This window comes from Talpa occidentalis, unplaced genomic scaffold (assembly GCF_014898055.3).
Source record: "Talpa occidentalis isolate TD23 unplaced genomic scaffold, MPIMG_talOcc4v2.1 talOcc4.8, whole genome shotgun sequence".
NCBI lineage: Eukaryota > Metazoa > Chordata > Mammalia > Eulipotyphla > Talpidae > Talpa > Talpa occidentalis.
In genome coordinates, this window is record NW_023605194.1 from 3,116,911 (window position 1) to 3,137,342 (window position 20,432).

The 20,432-nt window shown below is 55.8% G+C and overlaps 1 protein-coding gene across 1 annotated transcript in view; it reads left to right on the top strand.

The window, feature by feature from the left end:
- ADAM12 (ADAM metallopeptidase domain 12) overlaps positions 1-20,432 on the top strand; it is a 251,932-nt gene that overhangs the window by 157,973 nt on the left and 73,527 nt on the right. The window contains exons 5-6 of the mRNA XM_037496121.2: positions 5,786-5,862; positions 15,178-15,361. Of these exons, the coding sequence (XP_037352018.1) occupies positions 5,786-5,862; positions 15,178-15,361 (261 nt within the window). The remainder of the gene's footprint in view (positions 1-5,785; positions 5,863-15,177; positions 15,362-20,432) is intronic.

Consider the following 20,432-nt stretch of genomic DNA (forward strand, 5'->3'; position numbering starts at 1 on the left):
AAAAGAGGGACTCACCGCCAGAGATGGAGGGCGGCCGCCTGCACGGGGGTCTGGAGACCTGGACTGCAGTCCCTGCTCTGCCACCAACCAACTCCGGGACTTGGCTGCCCACCCCATCGGGGCCTCGGTGTCCACGTCCGGGCAGGGCAGGGGCTGAAAGAGGAAGGCTGGCCTGACGAGAGGGTCGTGTGACTTGAGCACTAAACGCAGGTTGCGTGGCCTGTGTCCGTGGGGGCGGGCGTGCATTGCGGGGGGCAGGGGCTTGCTGTGGAGTCCCCAAGGTGAAGGCACAGGGGAGAGAACTCCCGCCGCATGTTGCCCTCAGACCTCCTCTGGCAGTCCTTTCCTGTCACAAGATCAGACCATTTTTGTCAGCAATTTAGCACGTGAAATTCCTTTCTTTTTATTCCAGCGAGAGCTGAGTAACAAAATTCCACTTTGACTTCCCGCGGAGGGCCACTATTTTCAAGTTCAAGAGTTCTTATTCCATCTTCCTCTTACCCACCATTATATTTGATTGATAGTATTAAACAGAAGGAAATTTTATTTTACCAGAATGGGGAAATGTATTAGGTTAAGTAATAAGTCTATAAAATACATGGTTAGAGGTTTTGCAAAGGAAAAGATGTAATTTTGTGGTTAAGTGTGTTTGGGACTAATTTCTACGTTGTGTTTTCTTGGTAGAAATAGAATGTCTGGGGTCAGCAGAACCGGGCGCGGCGGCGGCGCTAATAGGACAATGTCTTATTCAGCAGCCCCTGCGCGGCCAGGGCAGGACACAGACCGGGCGGGGCTTGCACTCAGAGGTAATCAGAAAGGGAAAGTTCTCGAAGGCTGTGGTTATCAGCAGACCCGATGGGCCTGGGACGCAAGGCCTCTTTCTCAGGCGTGAGGTGTGGCTGCCTGTGGCTCATCCACACCTAGACCCAGCAGGCCAGTGTTGGTGGAGCCGCAGCCCGGGGCCACCTGCCTCTCGGCACCACTGCATGGGGGCGCCCCCTGACCCTGCATGTGAGGCACAGGCTCACCAGCAGACTCCCCTGAGGGGCCACTGCTGACCCCAAGACCAAACCCCCCGCCACAGATGTCACATTCACGAGAAGAGCACATCCTCCGTCTTCCTAGATGTGCATTTATCTCTAAGATGCATTATCAAAACGACATCACATCCACATTTAGTGAATTATATTTTCTTAAAAAGAAAAAACCTGGGCCTCTCTGGTGGCGCAGGGGTTAAGTCTCAGTGCTATCAAGCTATTGGCAGCCACTGCAACCTGAGTTCGATCCCTGCCCAGGGAGCTGCCCACATGGTGCAGCAGACATCCCCTGTCTCCCTGCTGCTCCCCTCAGCAGTATTTTTTAGTGGATCTGCCTGCCTCTGCTCCCCACTCTGTCTCTGGTGAGTCCTCTCACCTCCCCCCACCTCTGGTCTGTACCCCAGTTCTTGTATGCACCCATAAATAAAATAAATCCTTAAAAAAAAAAACTTCATGAAATTGTGACTGTCCCAGAGGATCTGAAAGGTGGGATGACACTGCTTGGTGACTGAGGATGGAGTCCAGTGCGCGGTGGGCTTCTCTGCGGACCTCCCACGGCCAAGCCGGCGCAGCCCCGAGTCCTGAAATAAGTTAATCCCGGCAAGGACTGAGGAGGTAGGACTGTTCACTTCGAAAACAGTCTGTGAGAGCTGAAACTACCTCTTCTAAGCCCTCCTTCAACCAAACTGTTGAACTGGAAACTAATTTTACACTAATTTGTTTGCAGCGCATGCTTTAATGAGCTTATATTTCTGGATATTTAATTGAAACTACATTTGATAAATAATCTATTAAGAAAACAAATTGGAGCTGAGTATAAATGAGTTTCAGATTTCAGAGGCCAGTAATTACAATTATTGTCACCATTTGGTTTTTCCTTTTTTAACCAATACTGAGCTGCCTATAGCAACATTTCACATTTCTCGAAAATGAAACAATTTCTCTAATAAACGGGCCCCTCAGACATGTGTCGCAGTCAGAACCAGCGGTTCTGGTTCCCCCAGGCGGCCCGAGCCTAGCATTAGCCTCTGTCCTTCCACTTTCCGAGTCTTCTTCAGCTCAAGCCTGGAAACACCCCAAGTGCACCAGGCCCCCCGGAGCCTGGGCCTAACACCCAGGTACACAGTCCTCTCCTGCTCAGGGAGCTCCGAAAGCCTTCCCCCAAATGCCTGCATTGCCTGGAGAGGGACACGGAGCCTTCCAGAAAGTACTTCACAGGGAAGCTAGAGAGTCAAGCTGGCATGAGCGTCCCTGCCCCAGCTTTGCCCACTCCTGCGGCTCTCCCTCTGCCTTTGCCCCCGACATGCAGAGAGCCCCCTCTTCAGTGTCGTGTAGGGAACAAAAGTTTCATTGCTTCCAGTGACATAATCGATATGAAACCCCGAACAGGCTGCAAACTATGAAGCTGATGAGAGGGACCAGCAAGAGGCCTCTACGGACGGACTTAAAAGAGCAAAAGTGTGGCTTGGCACGCGAAGGAAGCGCGTGTGGGACATTAGAGAAAAGGATCCTAGTCATAGTATCAGCAAATTATGCAATGCCCAGGCCCTCTGATAAATGCATGAAAGATAAACCGGAAGCGAGACCAGGAAAACAAAGCGCCGTGTGGAGGGAGAGCCTGCCTGTGCCCGGCCGCCGGGACGCCTCTTTCCCGTCACGACGAAGCTTCCTGATTGTTGGTGTGGGCCATGTGGCCACGGGTGCTTACAGAGCTTGAAATTTGATTCTAAAATTTACCTGAGAGAAGAACTAGGCAAAAAAGTCCTAGAAGCTTTTGAAAAGAAGAACACCAAAGGTCACCTGCTCCCGAGAAAGATGCCCAGGTAAACGGGGGACACAGGTGGTCGTCCAGGAAGCCGATGCCCTCACACCAAAGAGTGATGTGGGCCCCTGCTGCGAGCCACATACACCAGCAGCCGAGAGAGATCAACCATCTAAGTGTGAGGAGCAAAGCGATGCAGCGCTCACGAGGGAGCACAGAGAGGAGGCATCATCACCCTGGGGTGAGTCAGGGTCTCCCAGAGAAGGCACTTAGAGCACAAGCAAGGGCAGGAAAAATAGGTCGCTTGGGCTTAGTCAGAATAATCAGCTTTTATGCTTTAAAATACGTGATCGGGAAAATGCAAGACCACGCGCCGAATGGGAGAAAATACCGTCAAGTCAGGGATCAGCTCAGGACTTCGACTCCAGAATATATAAAGAACTCTCCCAACTCCGCCACACGAAGCAAATAGCCCATTTTAAGATGAGGCCAAAAGTTGCATAGACATCTCTCCAAAGAAGATGCCCCGACTGTGATGCTCAGCACCCCTCGCCAGGACAGAGGCGACCGAGCCACGGCGAGGTGCCCCTTGGCGGCGCGGGCCGGGGACAGCACCAGCGCGGATGCAGCCGGCGCCGGCCAGGCAGTCGGGAAGTCGAGCCTCGCCCGTCCTTCCCCTACACTGGGGATATAAAATAGATCGGCTGCTTGGGAAAACAGTTTGGCAGTAACTCAGACTTAAAACATGTGACCCAGCAATTTCACTTGCAGGCATGTGCTCGGGGACCTCCTCACAGCGAATGCCCAGGAGAACTGCAAACATGTGTCCTCGGGGAAGCTCGAGCAGAGGTGCTCACGGCAGCCTTGCCCCTGACAGCCACAAAGTGGAGACACCCCAGCCCATGCGCCCATGAAAGGCTGTGTCAGAACTCGATACATGCGTGCGATGGGGTGACAGTCCCTGGTAAAAAGAAATGAAGCTTCGATGCCCGCTGCAGCCGGCCGTGGGCTACAGCACAGTAATGATGTCACGGCGTAGGGTGCCCCTTACGTGAAGTGCATACAAGAGGCAAGTCTGGGACCTCCCTGGTGGCTCAGTGGTTAAAGTCTCAGCACCATCAAGCTATCACCTGTCATGGCATCCTGAGTTCGATCCCTGACCAGGGAGCTGAACCACACGGCGCAGCAGACCTCTCCTGTCTCCCCGCTGCTCCCCTCAGCAGTGGATTTCAGCAGATCTGCCTGTTCTGCTCCCCACTCTGTCTCTAGTGAATCCTCTCACCCCCTCGCATCTGGCCTGTACCCCAGTTCATGTGTGCATATATAAATAAAATAAATCTTTTTTTTTAAAAAGGCAGATCTGGGCACAGGAAGATGAGTGTGTGTGAGAGGCGCTATGGGAAGGGATAGCACGGGTAGGAGTCTCTTTGTCGTGATGAAATGTCTTGGAATTAGAGAGGAGATAGTGAGAGGCGGGGATATTACTCAGCCTTAAGAACAGAAGGCAATCTTGCCACTTGGGTGGATCTTGAGGGAATTATGCTCAGTGAATAACTCAGAGAGGGAAGTATGGTATGATTTCACTGATCTATGGAGTATGAAAATCAAAATAAACTAAACTAAAATCACCAAGGCAGGAAGCAGATTTGTGGTCACCGGGGGATGGAACTTTGGGGGTGGGTGATGGGGATCAAGAGGTACAAGCTCCCAGTTACAAACTAAACAAGCTGAGGAGTAGTAACGCACCCCCTGGGGCTATAACCTGTCACCTGCGTTGCACATTTCACTGCAGTGTGTGCAAATGTGAAGCGTTAGCTTGTGCACGTGAGAGGAATGTTGTATGTCAGTTACACCTCAGTCTTTGTAAAGTTCAAGCATCAAGCATGTCTCATATAGTAACAGACAAAGTGCTAATAGCCTGACTATATAAAGAGCTTCTACAGTCAATAAGAAAAAGCCAAGCAAAATAGCAAATTTCCCACTCTGCCTCCAGCTCCCTCCCTTGTTCCCTTTGTGATGATCCTGGAAATTTGCCCTCTGCTGCCTGCTCAGGGGCTGTCACATTTCCGTGGCCACGCGCTCCTGTCTGGGCCTGCTGGCTGGCCAAGCAAAGGTGGTCTTTGCTAAGACGTGTTGTCTTCGCTGTGGGACAGCTGGACCCTGAACCGTGGGGAACGTGGGTTATTGTGGTTGTGAGCGAAGGCACCCTATGCTGAGACGGGCACAGCAGGCAGGCCGGGGGAGCCGAGCACCCTGACCTTCCTGCCAGACCCTCACGGCGGGCACTCGGTGGCCTTGACCGAGGACAGCTGTGTGTGCTTGGTCATTTCTTGCCGTTCAGCCACTTAATTGGGGCTGCTGCGTAGCCGTGTTCAATGATAAAATTACCCTTGATTCCAGGTAGGTCTCTGTCTTGACCACGGACACGCCGCGGCTTCCTTTTGCAAACAGTGACATTGTCGCAGAGACAGGCGGTGGGCGGCATGGCGCAGGATTCTGTCCTGGACGAGAAAATCTTCCTATTTTTCTTTCCTGCTCCGTGGGCTTTTGGCTCTCGGTTGGACCATTCGCAGAGATGCCTCCGGCTCTCCTCGCACTCCCTCCTCCTCACTTGCTTTCATAGCCATAGATTTAAGCCCATTTTCTGACATTTCCCAGCTTAAACACCCTGAGCGGCTCCTCAGGGTAAGATGGCCACAGCGACGGGCTTGTGCTGCTGGGTCAAGCGGAACCTTCTGCACCCGCAGGGCTCAGAGGTGTCAGGGGCAGGAGGGAACCGGGGTGCCTTCTGAACCCTCCTGATGACCTCTAAGTAGACCAGATATTCCTGCAGGCGCACGGTGGGCTTGGCTTTGAATATAGACTCCAGGTCCAATAGTTCATGCCAAAGGGAATTCTGAGCTAAAAATACAGATGGTCGGATCCAGGGCCTGGCTTACTGCGGGACGTCCTGAAGACCTGACTGAACTGAATCTCTCCCTTCCAGGGTCACTGTTACTACCACGGGAGTGTGCAAGGACACGTGGGTTCCATGGTCAGCCTCAGCGCGTGTTCTGGCCTCAGGTAAGTGACCGGGAGGCTGAAGCCCAGGGCCTCCGCTCCCGGGAGAGACGGGGCGGGCCTGCAGGGATGCTGCCCAGAGCACAGCTGCCCACTAGCTCGCCTGCGCCTCTAGCGGTGCCACTGTGCTGGGCTGCTGGAGACTGTTTCATCGATGTCACTCTGATGCTCTGCTGTTCCCAGGACAGCTCTAGGCCCTCGATGTTGACATTTAACACTAGACTCTGGCTTGGCAAGCACTGAAAGGGCCTCTAGGAGACAAGGTCAAGGGGCCAACTTAGCACTCATGGGGGTGTGTGGGTATGGGACCGGGGGGCCAGGCGTGGTCCCCGCCCTGGCACAAAGCAGGCCACAGCGGCCTGCAGCCAGTCCAGCCAGTCCATCCTCCCTCTGGCATCTCCCTCCAAACCACAGCAGCCGCCGGGGCGCGTGTGCTCCCAGAACACCAGCCTCCCTCAGCCTTTCCGCCGGCGCGATCTGTGAGCAAGTGGGTGAGCTCACAGCCGGCGCCCTCCAGGCCTGCTTTGCTCTGGCCGCCCGGCCACACCCAAGTGTGACTCTGACGTTGCCCGGCTACGTGGTGTGCCAGGCAGGGGCCAGGGTCTAGACGAGGTGCGGGTCAGGCTGCATGAGTCCTCCGGCCTTCCACCAATGCCTGCCTCTCTGCTCCCCGCGCACCCACCTCGTTTCTGCCCCCACCGTCAGAGGTCGAGGGGTCTGTTTCCTCGCGTCTCCCCAAGGCCCGACGGGTCTGACCTGTTGAGTCCGTGCCCCTGGGATCAACCAGCATGTTCATGATGACGAGTCTCTGCTCCCAGCCCCGCTCCCAGCCCGCTCAGGGGACAACAGATGGGGTGTGGCCCCCAGTTTTCTTCTCACTCCCATGCAGCAAACAGTCCAGGCAGGGGGGCATCTGCTGTCAAAGTACTCGGGCCACAGCACCTACACCCCAGCCTGCTCTGTCCCCTGACCTGCCTGTCTCCCCGAGTGGAGAGCTGGACGCCCACTTTCCCGAGTGTGTGCACATACGGCTCTCCCACGCGTACCCCAGCCGCCTCTCGTCTCCGGCACCGGGGAGCGGCCCCCTCCCAGGGCCTGGCGTGCAGGCTCTTGGTGCCGTGGCAGTGAAACGCTGTGGCTGGGACTCGGGAAGCTGAGTGGTGCCGTGCGGTGTCGACCACCAAGCCGGTGGGAACCGCCCCCAGAACAGGATGCTGCTCCTGAGAATGTTGACTTCCCAGCTCTGTGCTGCTGTCAGGAAGGCAGGAGACCACGTATCCGCAGGGACACTCTCAGGTTATGGCGTCAACTTTATGATCTTATGAGCAGACAACCAGAGCGGAGGAAGGCTGGGCTCCATCAACTGCTCGCTGGCAGAGGAATCGATTGAGCCTGGAAATAAAGGGGGAATGCACGAGGGTGGCTCCAAGCTGAGTAGATTTTGAGAAAGAAAGTCGGGATTAAAATTATGTTAAAACTTTAAAATCTAGGAACCACGGGAAAGCGCAGGAGCCGTAGGGAAGCGTTCATCCCAGCCCAGCCGTGCCGAGAAATCAGAGGAGGCGCGAGCCACTTGGAAAGGCGGGGCCCAACAGCAGGCAGGAGAAGCTCTGAGGGACCCAAACTGTCTCTCTCATTTGAAAGCTTGAGGGGAAGACAAGCTCCCGGCCCCAGCAGGCAGAGGGGTTCGTAGCAAACAGGTTCTCTGATGGAGGGAGTGGAGTCTGAGGGGGAAACCAGGTCGTAACCACCAGGGCCACTGTGGAGTCTGCTCCTGCGGAGGGTACCAGGTCAGATGCAAAGGTCAGGCCCTAAGTTAGTTTTGTCTCCCATCAGGGTCTCCCCAAGATGCACAGCCCCCCGTAGCACCTCATCAGTGCCAGGTTCCTCTCTGTTACATCTGCACCCTCCATTGCTTCGTGTGTCACCCCTGCACGTGGGCATCCCGGGGTGTCTGGGGGCGCATCCTCGCCCCGTTCACCCTTGACCATCACCCCTGCCTCAGCTCCCAGCTCCCCTCTTGTAGGACCTTCAGGTTGGGGGACATTCTGGCACATTCCCTGGACTCTCAGCACTGGCCTTTTAGAGTCCATTAAATAAAACTGTGCAGACGGGAGGCTGTTCGGTACCTGAAGAAGCTACACATTATCATTCCAAAGCCGTGCATTGATTTTAGCTGTGTGATGAAGTTTACTGCACCGGGTCTTAGATCGTGGAAACAACCATAACACAAGCTGCCTTGACATTTCTCCCTCCCACACAATAGAAAACAGTCAGTCCACTTATTTCTCCAAGGGCAGAATTGATCAGTGCTGTGGTCCGTGGAATCAGAAATAATGAACATAATCATCCCCAATTTAGCCATCAGGGCAAACGCAACCATGTTTAAAAAGCAAAAAGGCCAGCGTGGATGCACTTTCATTATTTACATCTTAACAATTTTGATTGACCCAGCTGAAGAAATCCAACCAGAAATCTCAGCTGAGAAAGTACCAGAGAAAAGCGTCTTAGAAGGGAGAGAAGACGGGCAGTGGGCGCCCGGAGTGAGCCTGTTCCTGCACCTCCAGCGACCCCGGTCCTTGCTGACCCAGGTGGTTTAGCTTTTCCTGATCTCAGCTCACCTTAAATGGCCCCAGCACAGAGGTCTAGAGACAGGAAAGTCGGCACAAGGCGATGCCCTTGCCGCGTTGCTGTCCGCTGGACCCCGAGCCCCAGCAGGCAGGCCCTGTGCCCACTTGGCACTGCCTGGAGCCTGCGTGTGGCCAGCAGAGCATTGGGTGGGATGATGTGCTCTCCCCAAGCCATCACGGGGTCAATGAAGCCTAATCCCAGCCAGTTTAAGTGCTAAAAAAAAAATCCTTAAAGTGTGTGATCATATTAAGGAAGATATGATATTAGCTGGGAGTGGAGGTAAAACCTTAATGAAAACTTGACCTTGATGTCTGCTCTGTGACCTCTGGTCCGCAGCCTCTGTCTGGCGGGGCTCCACCTTGCTCCCTGCAGCTTCCTCCCAGGCGGGTGGTCACGTGGGCTTCCTGTGTAAACACCCGTCGGGGGAGCTGCTGCTGGGTTCAGCGCCCGTCTGTGCCCCCTTCAACCTTCCACTGACCTCCACCCTGAGGGACTCACAAGGCCAAGCCTTGCAACCCTCCCCAGTCTCTTCACTTGCTCAAAATTTGAAATGTCCCAATCCCAGCTCTTCTGGCCCCCCACGCTGACCTCTTGACCAGGTCCCCCCATTTCAGGCTCCCGAGCGAGGACCCTGGGGGTCTCTGGGCTCCTCCTTATGCACTCACCTCCCCACCCGTGCGCTCCCCTGACCACACCCCTTGTCTTTGTCTCTCCTTTCACGTTCCCTGGACACCACCCTGGGGCCACCCTCACTGGCCTCCGCCTGAGCTTCCTGCCTCCACCCTCCCCTCCCCTCCGCACCGCCTCGCTCATCGGGGGCGGCGTTTCCAAGGGCTGGTCGGGCACATCCTCACTCCGGCATGGGCCACCACGGCCTGCGGTGACCACAGTAGAAGCCTCATCCACGCACAGCTGTGCCGCTGCATCCCCAAATGTGCGCCGAGCACCCCCTCCGGTGCTCACTGCCGTGATGGCGCCCCCGCGACGGCGGGGCTGCAGCGACAGCATGCGTCAGGGCCGTGGCAGCCTTTCATGGCGCTCTCTAGTGCACAGAGCTGCGGCAGATACGAGCAAGGGCCCTGAGGCCAGGGATCGCAAGGAAGACCGACTCACTCAGAACTCAAGGTTGCACATTGGCCTAGAAGGTCATTCTGACCGGGGGCTGCCCGGGAGCACCCTCGGGTGGGTGCACAGACAGAAGGCACAGCCCTGCCCCTGCAGCAGCCGGCATCACGAGGCCAGCGGGGCGGCCGCCAGCAGTGACGGCCACAGAACAGGGGAATTTGATAGGGGTCTCCCGGGAGGGCTGAGGGAGGAGAGACGCGGCGGGTATGGGCTAGGCGTCAAGAGCATGGAGGACAGTGAGCCCCGAGACCGCCAGTGGGACCCGAGGCCTAAGCTAAAGAGAATGGCAGTGAATGGAGCCCCCAGAACCTCACCCTCACTCACTGTCCCCCACGCCCAGTGCCCCCTTCCTGCGGCGGTTCCCACTGCCCACCTGCGTGTGTCCTCACCTGCCCCGTGCACACTCTGTGCCCCTTTGGCTTCTCTCTGGCCTGCACTGCTGCCCCTGCAAGGCCCCCCACCTGACCCCCATGCTCCCCACCTCTCCAACTCCTCTCTGTCCTCCAAAACTCCCTTCCTGCCCCCGGCCCCACCCAGACCCTCCCTGGGTCAATGTCGAGCTGACCACTGGGCCGACGGCAGCTCTGGCGCTGCGCTTTGGAAGCTGGCTGTGGCCTCCCGTGGAGAGGGCTGACCACCCGCGTGGGTGGGACAGGAAGGGGCTGGGAGCCAGTGAACGTGGGGACCCTCGGCTCCGCTGCGGGCCAGCTATGTGGCCGGGTCAGTGTCCTGGGCTGCCGGGACAGACAAGCGCCAACGGGGCAGCTTAAAGCACAGGAAACCATTCTCCCACAGTTCTGGAGGCCAGGAGTCTGTGATCAAGGGCTCTGTGGGCTGGAGGCTGAGGGTGTTATAGGACAGGGAGAGGGGCAGCCCAAACCCCGCAAACCTGCCTATTCTACATGGGTTCTGCCATCCGCCGCATCAACACAAAACATAGGAGACTTTAATGGGAAGGAACTTTAATAAAACTAGGAAACAATACAGGTAAGGCAAAGAGTCTAGTTTTTAAATGAAGCACCCAAAGTTACCCATCCCCTCGTGGGTAAAACTCCATCCATATGGGATCGGCCCAGAGCAAGGCCCCAAAGCCTGCCACAAGTCTAAAGCATCTTCCAGTGGGGACCCACAGAAAAGGGTCAGAAACAACCGGACAAGCCCGGAAGGAAAAGAGCAAAATCAACATCAAGATAAAAGCTGCCATGGTCACCTCCCCACGGGTCTCACCCACATCTGTGTCACCCAGTCCACGACCAAAAGACAAGCGCAGTTTCTTCACGTGTCTCTCCGCTCCATGCGCCTCCTCCAGGTCTCCTGGCTCCATCCTGCTTCCTTCCTCAGTCTCTTCTGCAGCTTCTCCTCTTCCTGCTCAGCTCCACCCTCCCTTGGGTGGGACAGGGAACCTCCCCCTTTCCTGGGGACCACCCTGTTACAAGGGGAACTCCATTTTGGGCATCTCTCCTGCCTTCCAGGGGTTCTTTGGTGCCCCCTGGTGCTCCTTGATGTCTCTTGGTGCTCCTTGATGCCTTTTGGTGCTCCTTGGTGTTCTTGGTGCTCCTTGACGCCTCTTGGTGCTCTTGGTGCTCTTCTCTTGGTGCTCCTTGATGCTCCTTGGTGCTCTTGGTGCTTTTGGTGCTCCTGGTGCCCTTGGTGCTCTTGTAGTTCCTTGGCTGTGGCTGCACCCCTCCAGTTTCCACCTCGATCTTCACGTGACCATCATCCTGTGTCCCTGTGTCCTCTTCTCCTGTCTCTTTTAAGGACACCCCCACTGAGTTTCGGGCTCACCGTAAATCCAGGATGATCTCCTCTTGAGACCCTTCAGCTTAATCGTCCTGCAAAAACCCTTTCCCCAAGGGTCACATTCACAGGCACCATGCCCTGGAACTTGGGCATCCCTTCTGGGGAACACGACTCAGCCTGCAACCATGGCCTTGAGTCTATCCTGAGCCTCCTGTTAGTACCATGAGCTCGTGCTGCCTGCTGTCAGGGTTGGGGCAGATGTTAGAGAAAGTCATACATGGAGGGCCTGGCTCAGGGGCCCAGGAAGAGCGAGGACTAAATGCTACTGGTACCAGGTTCCTTTTGGGGTGGTCAGAGTGTTCTGGAAGTAGACAGCATTGATGTTGGCCCGACTCAGTGAGTACTAAAACCACAGCGTCGCAGGCTAATTTAATGGTATGTGAATCAACTCTCAACGAAGTCGTTATTTTAAAGAGAAGCCTGATTCAGGGTTGTCTCTTAGTGAATTGTTGCTGCAACTATTATGATCATTATCATCATCATGGATGCTCTAGTCATAACTGCTCCTACAGTTTGTATAATAGTGGAGCATCTGAGCTCTGTTCCCTGCCTCCCCTCCCTGGCTATGAATCACGTAGCCACGGGGGAATGATGCACATGTCACCTCGTGTCTTCCCGGAGCTGCCCGGCGCCTCACGCACAGGAGGGGGTCCTGACTGTTTGTTTTGATTACATGGGAGTGTTTCACATGGAAATCACTTATTGAAAATAAGCCTCGCGGTGCTTCTGTGTGAGCTAATTTTGCTGCCATCACTGTGTGTCGAGCATATAGGAGGTGGGATATTACTTTTACTCCAAAAAAGGACTGAAATTAAATTTCATGCCAACTGCATTTCCAACTTATGATTGACAGCACGATATTGGACCAAAAGTCTCTTTCCGAGAAAATGCAATTAGCAATTGAACACAGAACTAGCCAAGATAATTCCTGTTTTCTAATCACCAGCTTATTACAGGTAGCGAATTGCATGTGCCATGACCCGCTTGCCCGGGAGCAGTGAGGAAAATCGTAATAAGAACAACCACGTGCAGGCCCGACCTTGCCTGACACGTCGTGGCTTCAGAGATTTAAAATGAATTTTAAAAAGGACACACGCTGATGCTGAGGATGCGCAGGCCGCCTGAGTTTTCACTTTGAAAACTTGCAAAATCGACTTCAAATTCCCGTAGCTGCCTCCTCACTTCCGCCACAGGGAAAGCAGGAGGGTTTTCCACTGGAGCGTCGGGCTGCCCGTTTCAAAGCAAGTTGGATCTCTGTCCGCTATCGACTCCCGCCTCCATCATGCTCGCTGGTCCCTGTTCTGGGGCCCACATCCCCCCAAACCAGCACTGGGAGGAGGCGGGACAGCTTGGGGTTGGAAAGCACAGGACTTGGATACGTGGGTCCAGATCGGGTGCCAGCTCTGATCGCGTTATCTGTGAGCTCTTGACCGTGGGGACGTGGCCAGAGCAGCAGCTGTGTGAGGATCCTTGGACAGTAACCGTGATGGCCCAGAGCCTGGGTCCTAGGAAGGGGGCGTAAGGGCTGGTCCGCATCACCCCGACCGCCCCTTCTTTTCTGCCCGACACTCACAACACCCAAATCAAGCACGGACCTTGGCCTCACCCTCCCGTGGCGGCTGGCCCAGTGTCTCCCCTAAAAAAGGTATCAGCTGTTTCCATCTCCCCCACCCCTCCATGGGGAAAAGAACTCCGCATTCAATATCTGCTAGATTTACATCCCATGCTCCGAGATACTTCCAGCTCCAAGTTTGCAGCTTAATATTTATGACATTCCGTTTCCATTGCATTCGCTTATCTAGCTTGGGGCCAGGCAGGGCTGTGAGAACATCAAACTTTTACATCTCAGAAACCCTGAACCTTGAAATTCGTGTCCACTGTTGTTTCCAGCAATCTCCAGAGCTAAGTGATTAATTATACCCAAGATAGTCCAAAGCAATTATTTAATTAAACTGTATTCTAGGCTGCCAATTGTTGGGAGCAAAAGGAAAGGCTTCACCCCAGTTTCTCAACATCTGGCCTTTGGATGACTTAAGAGATAAAAGCAGATATGAGAACATTTTTATGACTCAGTAACAATTTCTAGAAGTTTTCCATTAAGTAGAAAAACTTTTTCAGCAACCGGCCTGTCCTGAGCCCACCTGTGCACGCTGGGCCGGGGGGCGCAGCGCAGAGCCAGGAGCCAGCTCCCTTCCCTTCCAGGACAGGGAGCCGGGTTTCTAGCACATCCCTGCGTTGCCTTGAAGCGTGTTTGTGCTCCCGTCCCCTGGCCTGCTTTTCCTTGATTTGTTTCCTCAACTGAGGCTATTTGCTATGAACTTTCATCAGCGAACATCTGCTAGCTACTCGCCACTTCTAAACTCAGAGCTCTACGTCTGCTTGCCCGAAGAACAGCTCCAGCGAAGAGGTGCAGACCGTCTCTCCCAGGGGCGCCCCAGAGTAGAATCTGTCCGCTCTCCCTACAGGGTGGCAGGGGCGGCGGGATGTGCAGAGCGGCTGCACGGACCTGCTCTTCAGCCGTGAGATTTGAAAATAGCTGAAACTCTTCAATTGCTCCAAGTCTCTGAGTACTCGGTGCTGTGTGTGGGCAGCTCACAGCCGGCTGGGTCTCCCCCATCTCTGGGCTGGGGGTCTCCTCCGCCTCTGGCTGTCCCCGTGTCTCAGAGCTGTCTCCTGGACCAGGGTGCAAGCTGAACTTCCTGCTTCACTCGCTGCCTAGAAAGCATCAGACAGTAGGACGGGTGCAGCCCCCCAGTTGAACAATAAAGAGTGGATTGTTGGATTGTGCTCCCCATTTGAGTTCTGGATAAATTTGTGATTGATTAAGCCAGTGAGCAGTGAGGACTGACGCAGGAACCCCTGCCAGGTCCCTCCTTTGGAAACAAGCTGAGGTCCTCAAAAGGAAATGGAGGGAGTACCTCACTTTTTCAGCTTTTTCTTTTTTTAAAGATGTATTTATGCATACAAGAGCTGGGGTGCAGGCCTGAGGTTTTTTGGGGGGGGGTGAGAGGATTCACCAGAGACAGAGTAGGGAGCAGAACAGGTGGATCTACTGAAATACACTGCTGAGGGGAGCAGCAGGGAGACAGGAGAGGTCTGCTGCACCATGTGGGTAGCTCCCTGGCCGGGGATTGAACTCGTGCTGCAGTGGCTGGCAAAAGCTTGATAGCTGTGTCTTTAACCCCTGCTCCACCAGGGAGGCCCTCAGCTTTTTCTTAAGGATGAGGGATCTTCACGCCCTTGGGCTGGCGCAGTGTACGTGAGCTTGAACTGGTGCTGAGTCCAGATCATCTGTGACATGTTGTGCGAGGCGTGGTTAGATCCATCCTCTGTCAGAGCCCTTGCAATACTCAGGAAATGTGGCTGATTAGGATGAGACATTCTGAGGCAGGAATTTTCCTTAAAAAAAAGGATTTGCCTTCTGAATCGTGTGTGCTAGTTCAAATAGTTATTTCCGAAGAGATGAACACTCTTCTCTCTCAACTTTTCTTCCTGGACGTATATCTCGGAGAGGTTAAAAAAAAAAAAAAAAAGCAAAGACTAAACTCAGTCTATTCTTTACAAGCAAAACATTTCTCAGGCTTTTCAAAAGAAACCCGTGCCAACATATGGCACAGAAGTGTCTTTTCTGATTAAAACCTGGGAATGTAAATAAATTGGTGTTTCTCCTCTCATTGTCTGTCTTGTTAGGAACTGGGAGTTTGCCAGGAACCAAAAGCTACCCTTAAAAATTATATGTTTTTCTCATTTCTTTTTCAACAGGGGACTTATTATGTTTGAAAATAAAACCTACGTCTTAGAACCCACGGAGGAGTCAGCCGGCGCCTACAAGCTCTCCCCGGCGGAGAGCCTGGCGGGCCTCTGGGGGTCCTGTGGTGCCCACCCCGGGCCCTGGGGCGCAGCTGCGGACCGGCTTCCACCACCCTCCCAGACGCGGGCAAGAAGGGTAGGAGGAAGCCCCAGGACGTGTTTGTGGGGAGCTCGGGGTTCCCGCTATGGGCGCCCAGCGCACAGACGTCCAGGACAGTCTCGCCAGCTGGGTGTGGGTGGGAGGAGGGGCTCAACGGCGTCTCTGGGTGCTTGATACCCCCGGGTGGAGCTTAATCAAATCCTGAAACTGTGTTGCACACGGGGGCCTCCAACTCCTCAACCATGCTGGGTAGCCCAGGCTCAGGGAACAGCGAGGCCACCGTCCACGCCTCAGCGGGGTGCAGGACCCAGGCGCGCCACCAGCAAATAAGAGGAACTGGCAGCTCTGGGCAGCTGCCCCAAGGGACAGTCGCCTCCTCTCTGCACGCCCGGCTCACACGGGGGTGTTCGGGGCGCTCTGCCCGCAGCCGGTGCTGGCCCGCAGGGGCAGCAGAGTCCGTGGAGCCTGTCCAACTGTCTGCGCCCGTCCTTCCCCCGCTGGGACCGTGTCCTCGGCCTCCTCCCCTGGCTCGGGGCACCCCGTGCCTCCGTTTTGCTGCGGGACTGCAGAGAGCAGTGGCCTAGTGGAGTGTAGGCCCCAGATTGCTCTCCCCGCCATATGGACAGAAACAGGGTGCCCAGCCCCCCACGGTACAACCCCAGCAACTCCACCAGGAACGAATGGCACATCCTGAACAATGTGGGTCCCCCCAAGTGGCTGCAGAGACTCCCCAAAGGAGCCGGCAGCCTTGTTCAGCTGGAGGCCTGGGCTGAGATGAGCTGCCAGGAAGCGGCAGGAAGCAAGATGTGGGCAGGAGGCCCCTGGGCTTGCCCTGGGCAGCCTAGAGGCAGCTCCTTGCAGTGCCCCTCGACTCACGCCACGTGCGGGGCAGGGCTGCCCTGGACCCCCGACCTCAGAGATTCTCACTGCAGCCATCATGGCTGTGAATGTTACTCTACTCAACACTCAGCTCTTCATCAATACTATTCCTCTTGCTTCATTTCTCTTTTTTTAAACTTTTTTTTTTAAGTATTTATTCATTTACACAAAAACCAGGGTACAGGCCAGATGCGCATGAGAGTGAGAGGATCCACCAGAGCCAGAGCAGGGAACAGAACAGGCAGACTGACGAAATACACTGCTGAGGGGAGCAGCGGGCGTGACAGGAGAGGTCTGTTGCATGTGGGACCCTCGCTGGCCGGCAGGGATGGAACCAGCACTGCAGAGGCTGTGGACAGCTTCACAGTGCGGCGCTCAACCACCTGCGCCACCAGGGGAGGCCCCACCTCTTGGTTCATTTCTAATTGTGTTTCCAAACCATAAGGGCAATCTGAAGGGCTCATCCTCCTTAAAATGCCCTTCTTACCTGTGGATAGGTGTGCGTCCCCGGAGCCTGTTCTGAGCTGGTTTGTACTTTTCATTTTCACGTGATTCTCTTTCCTCCTCCTGTTCTACCCATGTCACCCCACCTTCCTCTGTTTGTTAAGAGGCTCCTGAGATTCTCTATGGCGGGTGCTTTCAAGCTCTGTTCCCCACCATGCAGGCGCAGGTAGGAAAGACACCTGTAGGTACAGCAGCTCACCTTGACACTGACACTCAGGAGAGGAGGTTGGATCTAAATCCCTGAACTTGAAAGATACCCCATCACCCCCTCGCCCCCGCACCCCCAGCAGCAGCGGCTCCAGAAAGCTTCCCCTGCTCTTCTCGCCACCCCTGCAGAATGACACATTCGGGAGCTGGGACCACCACTCCATGGTCCCGGGCATGCTTCACTTTGATCCGGGCCCAGAGAAGAGGTGACTAAGTTGTAGCTTTTCCAGACATGAGCAAGCCCCACATTTACATTCTGTGTTCCGGGCACTTTGCTCCGAGCACCGTGGTGCCCACACGTTACCCACACTCGAGATGTGTAAGTCGGCGGTGTCAGCCACACAGGGAGGGCTGTTGTTGAAAGCCCCAGCCAGGTCGGGGCTCGCTGGCCATATTCTAACCCTGACCTGAGCTTCCTGCTCTCTCGACCGAGGTTGGTACAGGAATCCCAGTCATTTGGACTTGCCTAGAAATGGGGGAAGCAGAATAGCGACATTGTTTTGTTAAAAATGCATAGTGAAGTGTAAATGAACCTTTAAACTGAAAAGGAGTGAGTCCCCGCAGTCTTAGCTCAGTTCAATATTTCTCTGCAGATATTGTGATTGTTCTTAGGAAAGAGAAGGCACCCTTGATTGAAGGGTACAGAAAATAATTTACAAGTAAGTGGGAACAAGACTGGTTTGGGTGGCACCTGGTGCATGTGAAGGGGCTGACTCCAGCTGGGTCTTCCTCTCCTGCCTCCTGGCACTGCCTGTATTTGATGCTCCAGATCACTGGAAGTGCAGCTCGTTCACCTGGTTTATATCCTGCACCAACTGCATTTGCTTTCCCCAGCATGTCTCTGCCTCTGCCTAGAGCTAACTATTGCAGGGCAGTTGCAGGCCGCGGTTCTTCTGTCCACGTGGGCATTTTCCTGCACGGGGCGGCAGGAGTCAGTCTGCACTGGGTGTCCATGGGCTGCACCAGAAGCTCGAGCTGTCGGTCATCTTACCGGGAGTGTGGGTTCCAGAGCCTCAGAGGCAGTTCCCTCTGTAGTTCCCTTGACTCACAGCTCTTCTGCGGCCCATGCCTTCCCTCCATCAGCCCCGTGCCCAGGAATGCAGACTCCCCGTAGCGCCGGCCTGAGCACGCTGGATACATCTGCTGCTGGGGAGTCATGCGGTGCACCCCAAAGGCAAACGTCAATCATTCGTGAATTACCCTTCCTTTGGAGATTATCCATGCGGCTGCTCCCTCCGCTGTCTGGGTAATTAGGGGTCAGGGCTACAAGCGCACGCCTTCCCCAGACGCGGCCTGCTCGGGCTCCTGAGCAGGAGCAGGACGCTGTCCAGAGGCTCCGCTGTGCGTCAGTTCCCACGCAGGCCCGTGCGACTGCCTTTGACGTTTCCGACAATCACGTTGGTGTCACCGACCCCCGTGATGTAACGCCCGTCGCAGGTGGTGTCTAATAACACCTGCTCTCGGGACCCGCCAGAACCCTTGGAAAACTCACTCTTCACCGCACACACACTCAGCTCCTCTCACATAACAGCCGCGCGCCCGTCCCCACTAGAGACCCTGCCGCGTGCTTTCCCGCCTGGTGGTTCTTCACGCTCCGCGGAGGGCAGAGGCAGCCCCCAGCTTGCTTCCCTGCCCTGGGCCTGGTCGCTCAGGTGAGCTGAGGCTCCAGGTGTGAATTCCTGTTGCGTCTGGAATCTGTTAAGCCTCTGGATAAGTAACGGGTCTCACGGGGGCCACTGGCTTCTTGGGCGCAAGGTCGGGGTGCACGTCTGGCCCCTGCAGGGCAGCCTGTCCTTCCAGCAGCGCCCCCTGTTGGTGCCTGTTAGCTCCGTCAGGCAGCACAGGCTGACCTCAGGCAGGGGACGCCGGGTGTGCCCTGCGCGAGGCCCGGGGTGGTGGTGGACACGGCTTTTCAAGCTCAGCTTGGGAGTGTTCGTGCAATGACCTGAGAGGCAGGGCCCGAGGCGTCCCGTGAGCCTACATCTGCCTTTACCCAGGAGGCCGAGCCCACCTCGGCCCTACAGACTCGCTGCCCTCCCACCTGCGTGAGGCTGGCCCGGGCCACCGCGCTTGCCCTTTGGTTTTTGCTGATGTCACACCCAACAGGAAGCTGTTTGCTTGTGCCCTCTGTTCCTGCCCGGCCACCCCCATGCTCCCCTGCCTCCTGCTTTGCTGTTGTCTCCTGTCATCTGTTCTTCCAGCACCCAGGCTGGAATTTGGTCATTCTCACATTCAAGGGCTTCTCGTTGCTCTTAGGTTATTAGACCAACCTCTTGTCAAGGCGCCTGGCCCCATCTCATGCTGCCTGCCGTGCCAACATGCCAGCCTCAGGGACCCCGCTGTGGCTCTTCCAGCTGCCAGAAACACTGTTCCTGCCAGGCTTTCCACACTTCCCTGCTCCTCGTCCTCAGGTCTGGGCTCGCGCGGCCCCGCCCTCCGTCTCTCTTGCTCTGGATCTCTGTTTACTGCCTCTGCTGTGCCTTCCTCGGACTTCGCTGTATTTTTGTGGATTCCTTTTTTCGCCTGTCCCCCACCACCTGCCAGGACGGGCCTCGTGAGGGCAGTCTCTGGGGTCGCTTGACCGTCCAGGTAGCCCCAGCTCCCAGCCCAGTGACTGGCACTGTAGTGCTCTCAGTAGGCATCTCTGGGGTTGAAAAATGAGACCCAGAGGGTGTGGCCCAGGTGAAGAAAGAAGTGAGGCTTTGTGGCCTCGTGTCCCTTCCTTCTGAGACTGGGCTGGCGCGAGCCGAGAGCCCCGTCCAGGCCCCCGGAGCAGCCTCCCGGATCCCTGCCTCCCGGGACCGGCTGTGACGCCCTCGAGGGGCCAGGAGCACATCTCGGGACCCTGGGGGCCCCCGCGGAGATATGTTCCTGTTTGTCCATCTGTTCCCCGGGCGCCCCGCAGTGGCATGCAGGAGATGGGGCCTCTGTGTGTGCGGCTGATGGGGGCCCCCAACCCACCCCAGCTCTGATCATCACGTGGTGATGCTTCTCCCTGAGCTGAATTCACAGGAGCCTTTGGGCGACTCTGAAAACCGGAGGGACAGGAAAACTGTACTCGGTTTGCTTTCGTGTCTGGAATTGTGTCTGTCTGACTGATGCTCCCAGGCCTCCTGGCAAGGCCCCAGGGGTTCATTTCGCCACTTTGCGGGGGACAGTGCGGTCCCCCAAACCAGCAGCTCCCGCCAGTGCAGTGCCCAGGCTGATGTCGTCCTCGCTTATGAGCAGTTTGCTCCCTTGCCGTTAGCCGGGCCTGTTCATGCCCACGGGGGGCCGTGGGGAGGGGGAGACGCCTCTCCCGCCCGGGAAGGGGCGCGTCCCCCCACTTGCGGAGGTGTCTCATTTTGTGTGCACCTGTGGCCACCCCTGGGAGCAATCTCGTTTCCTTTATAAACACAGAGTTGTCCCCCTCCAGCGCGCTTCCCGCCTGCAGCTCCAAAGCTTGACTTTTCATAACGCTGAGAAAGTGTGAGCGCTCGGACCTCTCCGGCTGTTTTTCCCTCCTCCCCCAGGTTTC